Source organism: Typopeltis vanoorti, chromosome 23 (assembly GCF_054136105.1).
Source record: "Typopeltis vanoorti isolate ZY-2024b chromosome 23, IOZ_Tvanoo_1.0, whole genome shotgun sequence".
NCBI lineage: Eukaryota > Metazoa > Arthropoda > Arachnida > Uropygi > Thelyphonidae > Typopeltis > Typopeltis vanoorti.
This window is the reverse complement of record NC_143571.1, coordinates 12,613,433-12,626,331: the sequence shown is the minus strand read 5'-3', so window position 1 is coordinate 12,626,331 and position 12,899 is coordinate 12,613,433. Positions and strand designations below refer to the sequence as shown.

Genomic DNA, 12,899 nt, shown 5'->3' with positions numbered 1-12,899 from the left:
AACTTTTATAATTTCGTATTGTTGTTAATTTAGATGATTTTATCATTAATATAATTATTTCAGAGCATTCATTTATATTATTTCATTAAATTTTTTACTTGGATGAATATAAAATTTTGACATTGTGGCAGGTATTAAAAACTGTGAAATTTTTTAGAGATATCGCAAACTTTGTGACTCACCATTCATCACTGTTGCTTCCTCTTTTACATTTAAGTTTAAGCGGGAAGAGCAATATTTCCATCACATGCAGGAAGTTTACAGTGAAGAGTTGTTCATTGAATATCCAAACGTATAACTCAGTGACTGTAGAAGTAAATCATCAGCACAACAGATGTCGCCACAGGTAAATCTATATAATGACCGTAATGATAGCACAACTTGGAAGTTATGGCTGTTCAATGTATGATTAATCGCTAGCTGACGACGGAAGCAATTCTCGGTTTTCGACATTAAAGTTACCTTCGAAAATGCAACCGAATTCTACTAAGTGCTTCGGTAACTTGTGCACATTCTATTATTACTGCACAGCTTTCTTATTCTTTTAACCATTTTGTCCATTTGAAAGCATTACGTTATGAATTGTCAAACTTATTTTCTGACTTAATTTTTATTAAAATAATGTAAAATTGATCCTGAAGGATGAATAAATTGAAATGTAATAATCTTTTGATGCATTCGTGCTAAAATGGTCAGGACTGACTGAAAAGGATTCAAATTCGAAGCAAAATTTTGATATTGGGAATTGGTTTGAATGAGGCTTGCTAGCTCGTGGTTTTCAGTGACGGTTGGCTTTCTGGCAATGGTTATGAAATGTTTGCGTTCTAATTATTTTGATAATTAACCAACGTTAATGGAATTTTTTTGTAAAAGAGATTGTTAATTTTTTTTTTTTTTGAATAATCTTGTATTTAGCGTCCTGAACTTTTATTTTTGAGTTTTTAACGGATGCAATAGCACTCTGTGTCGCCCCCCCCCCCCCTTTCTACCATCAAACAGCAGCACCTCTAAAGAAATATTATTTTTCAGTCAAACCTTTTTTGCAGACTAGGTCAGCGAGAAGTTTGGAGTTATTCCTTCAAGGACTGTGAATGAGTTAAAAGCAAAGTATGATGGATACTGCACAAATGTTGGATAGTGCTTGACATGATGTTTAGGGCCTCCCTCGACGAGTCTATTTCTCATTAGAATCGTCAGCTTTCGAATTGTCATGTTCCTTTTTCTTAATCGAATTATTCTTAACTAAGAAGAGGTTCCTTCTTCTCCACATACATGGAATCAGAATAATATCTTGAAAACACCCGCATGTTTTGTGTTTGTGTGTGTTTTTTTAGGGATGGATGCCATAATTTTATATTATCATTCAAATTTGGCAATCCCTTGAATATTTTAAAGAAAAAAAAATGTTTTCTCACCGACAGGTTGAAAAATATACCTCCTATGTCGCCATTTCCCCTCTGTCTTTGTTATCATCATCATCATCAAATTCCTGCCATGTACCCTCAAGGGGTGTACAGGATATGATAGTACTACATGAAAAAATTTACATCATTATTAATTTCCTATCTACAATTTTTCTCCAAATCAGTCTGTTACTTGTCAAGACTCCAACATTATCAGATCTTATATTTCTATCATCTAAAGCACTTTGTACAGTATCAATCCACCTATATCTTGGTCTTCCTCTAGGTCGTTTTGCTGCCAACCTGGCAGAGAACACTTGTTTTGCTAATCTTTCCTCGCCCATTCTGTTTAAGTGACCATACCACCTGAGATTAGCTCTGCTAACACATTCCTGGATGCTGACAATGTCAAGTTCTTTCCTAATAACCTCATTTTTAATGATATTGCCATTGATGCCATCTGTTCATGCCTATAATCTTTCTCAGGACTCATATCTGTGGTCTCTAGTCTTTGGTCAAGTGCTTTACTTCTGACCCAGCTCTCAGATCCATAAGTTAAAACTGGTTTGAACACTGTCTTGTACACAGCTAATTTAGTGTTCCGACTAATTTCTCTCTTATTCCACATAAATTTATTCAATTGACTTCCCACCATACCAGCTTTGCTTATTCTGTTGTATATTTCTATATTTAATTTACCATCTTCAGTAAAAATCGTGCCTAAATAGCTGAAATGTTTTACTTGTTCCACAGGTTCTCCATTCACAACACAGTTGACATTTTCAATGATTCTGCCTATTTTCATTGTCTTTGTCTTTTTATTGCTGACCTTCATACCATATCTATTACAACAGCTATTCAATTTAGTCAGAGAATCTTGCAGACTTGTAGCAGATTTATTTAGAAGTATAACATCATCTGCATAAAGCAAAGAGCTGACATTAACATCTCCAATTTTGATATCATGTTTAATACCACTTTCCTTCATAATGTGATCCATATAGATAATGAATAACAGAGTGGATAATGTACATCTTGTCTCCCACCAGATTTAACATTAAACCATCTTCCTGTACTTCCTTCAATTCTAACTGCTGACTTACAACTCAAATAAAGACTAAATATTGCTTGATATAATGCCCCATTGAAACCATATAACTGCAGCATATTGAATAGTTTCTCTCTTGGCACCTTGTCATATGCCTTTTCCAGATCGATAAAACTTAAATACATATCTTTGTTATATTCCCATGCTTTCTCGACTATTTGTCGTAAAGTGAAGATCTGATCCTGACTGCCTCTATTTGACCTGAATCCAGCTTGTTCTTCACCAAGCTTTTCTTCCACAATTGTTCTCAACCATTTCTCAAGTATACTTGCATAGATCTTGCCAGGAACACTCAGTAGGGAAATACCTCTGTAATTCTCACATGCAGTTTTATTTCCCTTTTTATATATGGGTACTATGAGGGCTCTACTCCAGTCATTGGGAATTCGTCCCTCTGTCCAGGTTTTCTGAACTATGCAGTGCAGCCACTGTAAGACTCTTATACCACCATACTTCAGCATTTCTGGTCGAATATCATCTACTCCTGCTGCCTTTCCACATTTCAAGCCTTTGATGGCTTTTTCTACTTCTAGTATGGATATGTATTTCTGACTGCATGCCTGGTCAGTGTTTTTTACCACTGTGCTGTCATCACTGCTTGTTTCATTTAGCAGTTTTTCAAAGTAATTACTCCATACTTCAAGGATATCTTTTTCTCCCGTTTTCATGTCACCTTTATCATCTCTAATTCCTTTTACAGCACTCTTTCCTCCATTCTTAAGCTTCTTCAACAACCTCCAGAATATTTTGCCACCTTCTTGATATTTATTTTCTATATTCTTGCCAAAATCCTCCCATGACTTTTGTTTAGCTAGTTTTACACAGTGTTTAGCATTCTTACATTTGTCTCTATATTCTCTAAGAGCACAAGCTGACTTATTTGACAAGAACTTTTGATATGCTTTCTTCTTTTCCTTCACTGCCTCTTTAACTTCCTGTGTCCACCAGGGAGTTCTGATTTTTTTATCCTTACAGATAACCTCACCACATGCCTCTCTGGCAGAATCAGTCAATGTTTTCTTCAGAGTTTGCCACTGAATCTCCAAGGTTTGATTCCCCTTCTCAAACTCTTTCATTTTTTCTTCAATAATCTTTGTGTATTTTAGCCTACAGTTCACATCTGAGAGCTGCTCAACTTTTATTCGCTTTAAAACTTTCTTACATGTTCTTCTTTCCAATATCTTCTTTCCAATATGAAATTCAATTTTATCCTGCTCAAGACTAAATAGTGATCACTTCCAATTTGAAATCCTCTGTACACTCTGGTGTCCTGCACCAGGGAGAAAACATCACTATCAACAATAACATAGTCAGTGAGATTTTTCTTATTCCTAGCCTCTTCTCCCCATGTGAATTTGTGCACATTTTTATGTTGGAACATGGTGTTAGTAATAACCAGTCCATGTCCTGAGCAGAAATCCAACAGGTATTTGCCATTATTATTAGCTTTGCTCTTTTCTCCAAATTTTCTCAAAATATTTTTGTATGTCTCACAATCATTTCCTACTCTGCTATTTAGATCCCCAACAAGGACCAACTTTTCCTTTTTCATTGTGTCAGTTGCTTTTTCTAAAACATCAAAAAATTCCTCCACCTCTACCTTAGTAAAACCTTCTGTGGGACCATAGGCACAAATAAGTCTCATTGTCCAGTTCCCCATTCTCATATTTGCCCACATTACTCTACTTGAGACTGACTGCCATTCAAGAAGATTAACCTCGTATTTTGTGTTGAATACTATGGCTACTCCTTCTTTTCCTTGATTGTCATTGCCTGAATATAACATTTTGTATTTATTGCTCAGAAAGATCTCACCAGTTTTGGTCTTTTTTGTTTCAGTCACCCCTATTATTTCGATCTGGTACTTATCTAATTCCTCAGCTAGCTCCATTTCTTTGCCATTCAGGCTTCTTACGTTGATAGTAACGATCTTTAACTCTGGTGATGTTGAGTTGGGGTTTATTTTCAGATTTGTTCCAGTAGCTGACTTTTCGTTGTTCACCCTTTTTCCCTGGCAAAAACAACGGGGGCCTTGTTGAACCGGGCGACGCCCCAGCTGGCATGAAATTTTGTCATGTTGTACCATCATTCTATATTTTGGTTTAACCAATAAGAATACAATTTGGTCGGCTAAATCCCAAATTGCCCTATCTTTGTTATGAAGGAATTAATGTCTTCCATCCAAAGACTTATGCCCATCTAGGGCGGCAACGACGTGAACTCCAAGAAATATCGAAATTTATATTTATATCACGATATACATGTAACTGAAGTCAAAATGTGTTCAGTTTTATGTTTGTGAGGTAAAAACATCAGCACCCAGAGGAAAGTCAATCCAACAGCTCTAGTTTGAGATCGACTAACTCGCTGCTGAAAAGAAAAAAAAAAGTCAATAGCAGGTCAGTCTATAGCAGTTGATTAAATGCCCATCTGAACATAGATTAAAAAAAAAAATAAAGATTTTTACTTTTTCCAAAGTGTTGTTTTAACAATTGAACACTGTGATATCTTTCAGTGTCTTCTGACTTCTTCCGTTGGATTTCTTAAGTTCTTTCAGAACTAAACTGTTGTCTACTTCTCATCTTGTTTGGTTTCTTATTCCTAGCCATAATTCCTCACAATGTTCCACCCCACTTTTGTTTCCATATTCCAATATCTTTTTCTGTTCTACACTGAATTCCTTAATTGGCTAATACATATGATCATCCCCGTTCTTTGTATGGGTTGTCTGTAGTCATAAAAATCTAAATAAGAATAATATCTGTTGATGCAACTCACTCATTTAATCATCATAATTCTGTCAGTTATGTACTTTCATTCTTGTTCGAAACTGATAGCTATTTCTTTTCATTTCATCTTTCAGACCAACTCTCATCATATCACCATGAAAATCATCCTTCATCCCTAAGGAATCCGATTAGGATTGTCAAGCATTTTGATTTACAGATTATCCATAAAATTAACTTTTATATAACATAAAATTAACTGAGATTATCCTTAAAATAAACAAATAAAGCATTTTGATTTACAGATTATCCATAAAATTAACTGGAAGTTGACTGTCCGTAAAAGAAAAAAAAAATGTCTATGAAAATACCAAGAATCTTGTCACAGAAGGTGTTACGTTTGCTTCATAAATTCACTGAAGTATTTTCAGAATTCGTGGAACAATATCATTTTTTTAAACTTCATTTTATGGAGTTCAGAAGTATAACCTGTCAAACGCTTGAATAAACTGATTATTTTATTTATTTTTTATATTATTTCTTCGTTTATTCACTAGTATTCCACTAATAGCTTGTCAACTACAATTCTTGAAATAGTGCCTTGGTTTCGCCTTATATAGCAACTGCTTTTGAAGTCAAAATATGTTCGAAAAAAAATTCTTTTAACCTATCCTTTTCTTTCCCTGAAAATCTTTAGAAAAAATTTATTTTAAATTACCCTTTTCTTTCCCTGAAAAATCTTGTTAACCATGTTTTTGACTTCGTGTAATCCAATGATAGATCCCCCCATACTTCATTTGTTGACAGTTTCTTTGCAATGTGGGGATTGTTATATTAGTTGCATCAACGTCATGCTTATGGTATACTGTAACATTCTCGTAACGTCTACTTTTGACTTTATGCTAGTATTCTCTTGGTTGGCGACAGTGTTTTATTATTTATCTCTCTCACCTGTTTTCTTATGCATATCTGCTACCAAAGTTTGACTTATAATGTGGATGGTATTGGGTTGTCCTCTCCATCAACAGGATTCACACAACTGCTACTTATTAGTTATAAGCGCCTGAGACTTTCCATTGACCCCTTTACTATTATCCAGGACATCATTTAGGAAGTGGAGATATTTTCAGAAGGAACTGAAGATTTCTCCCGAGATCCACAGAAATGATCTAGCCTGTTATAATATCTGTTCAAAAAAATAAATAAATAAAAAATTCCACAGTAAAAATTGCATACTATGTAAATAGGGATTTAAAGAATTCCGAAATTGAACGACCTCTGTCTCTTCTTAATTGTAATAATATATACGCTGATCAAGCATTCGTATATGCACATACATACATAATAATACACTCATTATTCACAAACGTCCCTAATTGGTTCCTGGAAGTATGCTTGTTATGCGAATAATTTCCTAATTTCCCAGGAGCAATATTAAAATTGGAAATTCGATTCCTTATGGGTCTTAAGAAAAATGAATTTATTTTTACTAAACTTATCAAGGTAAACTGCTACTAGGAGTTGAAATAAAAGAAACAAGTTTGCTCAACATTATTAAACAAATTAAATATAATATTTTTAACTGTTAATACATGCAGCATGCATTCGATTTCGTTCTTTAAATGTATGAGATCATGCACATCTACTGTAAAGGACGATGCTTACCTTAGGTTTTACTTTTGATTCGTAGAAATATTGCCGAATCAATGGTGACAACGTCCTTTGGTTGGAAAGGACGTCGGTTAGATTCCTGTCTAAGACGTGAAGAACCTTTATATAAATTTATTTAAGCTGAAGGGAATTTCCTCCAGGGAATCCTGCAAAACAAACAAATTGGTCAGAAGAACACACAATTTATAAAGAGTACACTAGCCTATAGCCATAACGTCTTTGGCTGTAATTAAAAACTCTTTAAATACTAATAATGCCTCGGCTAAGAAAATAATTACTAGCTCTTTTCCACAGTCTTATCACATGCTACTACGATTACTTGTACGAAGTTAATTTTCTGCTTTTAAAGTGATGAGCTGTATTCTTCCTATATTCGAAAATAAAAGTTACAAAAGTAGTTTCTTACAAAGATTCAGTGTATGCAATTAAGCTGTTACTAAGCTACATAAGGTGTCATCTACACCAGATATCTGGAATTTGAGTTGTTACGTTGGGGTTCCTGAATAATAATGAGCCAAGCCTACAAATTCATAGGGTTGGCTCATTTTTATTCTCTCATAGTTGTTAGGTCATGTTTCGTCAGTTGAAGTGAAATCTTTCTCTTTTTAAAATTGTGAAAATGTGACCCACCTGGAATTTTTTTTAAAAAGATAGCCCAGTTCAACTGCGAAGTCGTGTTTTTTTTTTTTTCTGAAAAAACATCATGCTATCTTCATGTGTTTGTCATTCAGTGTTTTTCTGTAAATATTGGTGGTGGTATGTTTTTTTGTGGGGGGGGGAGATTCAGGAAATACTCATCTTTATTTTCGAAACATGGAAGCTACGATCATTTTACTGTGAACGGGGGGGGGGGATGACAATTTAAGGTCATATTAATTGACAGGCTCACATATTTTTCAATTTACTTTATAATCAGGGTTGCCTTTATAATAATTGTGTGCAAATTGTGGAAGATGCTGGAAGGGATGAGAAGAGTAACGCTTCCCCTCCCTTAGTAACTGCTGGCTAGAAGGATACTAAAAATAAGGAAGAATAAGATTTATTTATTTTTGCTAAAACATGTAAGAGACTCTGCAAGTCTTGTAATCTCTACTGGACAACCTTATGTTTTTTGTTGGTCAGTAGGAGTACATGCATCAAGCCTTCAGAAATGTCTGCAAACTTCGGTCTTATGAGGACTCTTGATAAAGGCTGCGTTCTGTGACACGTTTTATATGCCTATTTTATTAAATTTGTATTTTTTAAAATAAATACGTGGATTATTTAAAAAGTTTATACACTGCATATTCGTGGTCAGCAGAGTGGTGTGATAGTTTACACTTTCATGTCAGTTTTGCTGGTTTTCTATTTCGTCATTGTGCAGAACTTTGACCCTCACATGCGTATGTTTACTTATTTAGGAAAGAAAAATAAATAGTAAACCAAAAGTGTTAAACGAAATTATATTTTAGTGGTTACTGTAGTAGAAATTCGACTGAAGGTGAGTTAGTCGGTGTCATAATCGATATGACACCAAGTCACCTTCAGTTGAATTTTTTCCCCTCTCGAAAACAAACTCGAGTTTCCTCATCCTTCGAAATAGACAAACCGATCGGAGAACATGCAATTATCAGCGAATAGCGCAGTCACCTTTAGTTTTATCATGGTCCTAAACAACAGCTGTGATATGAGTGGAATCGTAAATTATCGTTGTTTTGTGACTTAGATGCCTGTGCTGGATGGAACTTTCAATGAAGCATTGTCCTTAGTGTTTTCTTCAGATAAAAAGAAAAATGCACAAAATATGTGCCTTTATAGTTTAAGTTGGCAAGTATTAAGAATCTTTTAAAGTTATAAATTTCCTACGTCACTCATTTCTGCTCTGCTGTTTTACGTTTGTAACAGGCCAAAGTTGAAATCATTATTCCTCCTTAAAGTGTCGAGGAAATTATCATCTTACATTCCTAAAATATTTGTTCACCAGAGATATCACGTATAGTTTTTGTTGATGACTATTTAATTTTTAAATAAAATACAGCGATAAACATTATACTGATGGACATAGACCCCCCCCCCTCACCCCGCTATTTCCCCCCAAAAAGTAGATATAAATAAGATTTGATGTGTTGCAGAGTAAGAGATTAATCCTATATTTTAGGATTTTGATATGCCAATTTTTTTATTTTTATACCTTTGTTTATACCTCTGTTTTGTACCTTTGTCTACGAATGCCCACGGATACGCTGATGTCATCAATGCACTGTTTACCCTATAGATGTCATACTTGTTAAGCAATAATATGAAACATAACAAATATAATGAACAGATGCTATCAGAATATTTCAGTGTAACCAACTATCGATCCATGTTTGGCATACATAAAACATCGCTTGTCTCTTTCACAAGGAACTGAAAAAATAATGTAAAAAGGATGCAAAAAAAAATATCCAGACAATATTCTTTTTAGATGTGGTTCTTTGTATTCTCCTTGTTGGTGATTGTTATTGAACACAATAAATGTAACTCTTTGAATAGACATGTCATTCAGTGCCATAATTTAAGGCCACTGACTAGATAATTAGTGTGATGTAAAGCGTCTGCTTTGCTTTGCCTATGTTTAAAGTTTCCCCTGGTCATCTAGTAATAGTTTTGTAGTTCTTCAGAGAACAATGGAAATAAAAGGAAGTGCGCAGCTCGTTGTATTGAGAAGGAATTGAAAGAAGAAGAAATACGTGGTTGAATAAGCCATAAAACTTGTTTGAAAATAGACAACCCGATTTTTTTTTTTTTTTTTTTTTTTTTTGCTAGATCCCATTAAATTCATATAACAGATTGTTTACTGTTTGTATGCATATTATGTTTTTCAAAAATATACGTTACTCTCCTGAAGGAGACAGCGTAAATAAAAATTTGTCTGTAATAATTAGCAGTGAAGCACAGTGGAATCCATGTTTTCGGTGTCACTGAGAGAAAAAATAAATAAATAGAATTATTCACACTCTCTTTAGATATATATAGATATATTTAACACTCCCCCTCCTTTTAATATCGATTTTGTTTGAGGTTTTATTTATTTAATGCGTGAGCAGTCTTTATTTCAAAAATGTTGGTACTTTTTTCTTCTTCTTCTTTACTCTTAACTGATCAGGACTGTCTGTTGGTTGATCGGTCTCCAAACAAGGGAGAAAGACGGTGGTAATTATAGATTATGAGTAATGGTCAGGGGTTTGGCACGGCCACCCAGCAATCCGTACAGCTATGTCAAAAATAAAAATTAAATAAATAATAGAAGCAAATGACAGCATTGAATACATTGTGAAACCAATTTTCTTTTAACTAAAAGGACTGAACCATAAGTCAACAACGCTAAGGCATCAGCGGTGTAACTATCCCTTGGAACTTTATCATGTGGGAGTGGAGTTGGAGGGGTAGATTCGAGCGATTTAATGGACCCTAATAAAGCGTTAAGTGGGCTCTACAAAATCTGCAAAAGAGCTTATCCAGAGCTTTTAAGAGAGGCTATTGAAAATTAGAACGCTTTAACTTGCTGTTTAACTAATGCCAATTGGGTTGAATTAATTGGAATTAAGGCCGATCAGCTTTTGCTAATGAGGCCAGGATATTATGTTCTCTTAATTGTGTTCCGGTTGCTTGGTTTTCTTATCTTTGTAGAATGAAAACCTTAGAGCTTTTTTTTTTCTCTTTCCCAGAAACTATCTCTATATGATACTGGCTAACTCACCTTCTTTTGAAAAATTCGTATAAAATATTATTGCATCTTGGAGGGAATTCGGATCTCTTTACAGCCGAAGGGTAAATGTCGCAATGTTGACCAAGTGAATAAGTACTCCACAACTGGCTGCCTATTTCAATTCCACTTTGGCATGGATATTTGTTTCTTTAGGCGATAGATGAATAGCTAGCTATTATAGAAGCAGGGGTTGGGGATTAGTGTTAAAAAATTTATTATTACTAATTTATTCATTTTTATGATAATTTTGCTTGCGAAAATCGTAAACCCATGACACTTTAGTACTCTGGACTAGCCGAGTTACATAATCTGGAAACGGAAACATGGTTCTTTTTTAAGTTCAAAACCAATAAACAAGGCAGTGATATCCTACTGAGCAATGAGAAAGTAAAAGTAAATAATACGACTGAGAAGAGAATGCAAAAATAAACCATCTCCAAAATTCATGTCATAATTTAAATTATTCTAGTAAAATTTAAACAGCTTACTAAATGAAAACAGGCCAATTTAAAAAAAAAAAAAAGGTAAAATTTGAAAACCGAGACAGTTCGATAAAAATTCAGAGATTTTTATCATAGTTCTCGCTATCAGAACGCTGTATATGCAGAAACAGATCAGTGGTATATCTGCGAAACACATTAACACAATATTTCATTTCACGTCCCTACCGAGGAACTTTCCTTTCCTGTTGGAATTTTTATTTTCACATGTTCTATTTGTTTTGCGAAGTACATAGCAGAACTGTCTGCTGTACATAGAAAAAAAATGGAACATGTAAGAATGGACATTTCAAATGGAAAAGATAAGTTCTTTGAGAGAGGAGACGTTCCAGGAAATATCTGTAGTTGTGTTTCTCTATTTCATTAAAACATTTGATTTACTTAAATGGTCACACTAAACATATTTGTGTTTAGCATGACATATCCATTGAGCAGTTCCTTGGATATGGCATGCTAAACGCAGAAACGAAACTGGTTCATTATCTCCTCTCAATGCTTCACATCCTTATCATATTTACAGATATCTTAGGAAATATGATAAGGAAATAGGGAATCTACTACTTTAATGGAAAACATTCCAAGGCATTAGTAGATTCTAGGCATTTTTAAATTTGTGGTTTATACATATCGCAGATCTGCAAAAAATAGCCCCATGAAGTAATATATATATACAATATATCATCTCATCTTCCTTTTACCCTCTTTTACCTTGCGGTGTCGAGGGTTTATTAATCATCGGACCTCAAACCATTCACAGGATAAGGTGGTCAGCCCTACACCCCGGTGTTCCTATGTCCTGTAGTGTTGAGTTCTCAAGGTCGGTTTGCTGCTTTGCGGGATGAAAAACCCCAGGATAAACTGAGGAAAAAACCCTACTGTCTACACCCAAGACAAATATATATATTTGTTATCCACAGTCTATCGTTGATTAGACTGTGGATAACAGTCTAATCAACGATAGACTGTGGATAACAAAACGATAATGGATAACAAGACAAAACGATAGACGATAAAACAATTTTTATCTTAAGTTTTGTATGGAAGATTTTTTTTATTTCGCAACAAATGCTTATATATTATCTCTTCTCATCTATACTCACCTGACAAAAATTCTATGTACACAAGGTTGGCAAATGTTTAATTTTGTTGTCCTTGACTACTGAAGAAGGAAACAGGTCACTCTAACTCTCAGTCATGTTGGCTACTTCTTGTAGATGCCAAAAAAAGATAGACGGAATGTCAAACTAGTTACCAAACAAATCAGCGAATGCAACTTTATGTTGCCTGAGAATTCCAGTCTGAAATAAGTGCTCATGGAAGATAAGTCGGCAGGTCTTCATCAGCTTTAAAACTTGTACTTTTTTAATCAGCAACAAGATAATGGTTCCTCAAAACCTTCATTCTTTAGTTAGGTTAGGACATCTCGTGAAATTCAATGCTACTTAAACATACTCTCTATATGTTTTTTGATTTGGTATAAAATAAAGCATAATAATGATGCATTTTTTCTCTCATATTTCTTCTCTTATGTTTGTTACTTTTGCTGGTATGAATGTGTAAGATTCATATTACGTCACTAACCTCATCTACTTCTAAAAACCTAGGTTCGTTTCTTCCAGACAATACTTTTCACCTCTGAGCTAACACTATACGAATTCGAAACATTGTGTAGAAGAGGACACTCGTTAGTAATTGATGACTACTTTCTCCTCTCCCATAGGTTCACAGGTTTTTTTTTCTTTTTGTTTCCTTATACATTTT

At 34.3% G+C, this 12,899-nt stretch overlaps 1 protein-coding gene across 4 annotated transcripts in view; it reads left to right on the top strand.

Moving 5' to 3' along the window:
• The first annotated feature begins 364 nt into the window (after positions 1 to 364).
• The window catches only part of LOC150093625 (uncharacterized), a 112,637-nt gene continuing 100,102 nt past the window's right edge, over positions 365 to 12,899 (top strand). For all 4 annotated transcript variants that reach the window (XM_090412646.1, XM_090412645.1, XM_090412644.1 and 1 more), the window contains exon 1: positions 365 to 498. In XM_090412646.1, coding sequence (XP_090268772.1) covers positions 471 to 498 — 28 coding nt within the window. In that variant the 5' untranslated portion in view covers positions 365 to 470. The remainder of the gene's footprint in view (positions 499 to 12,899) is intronic.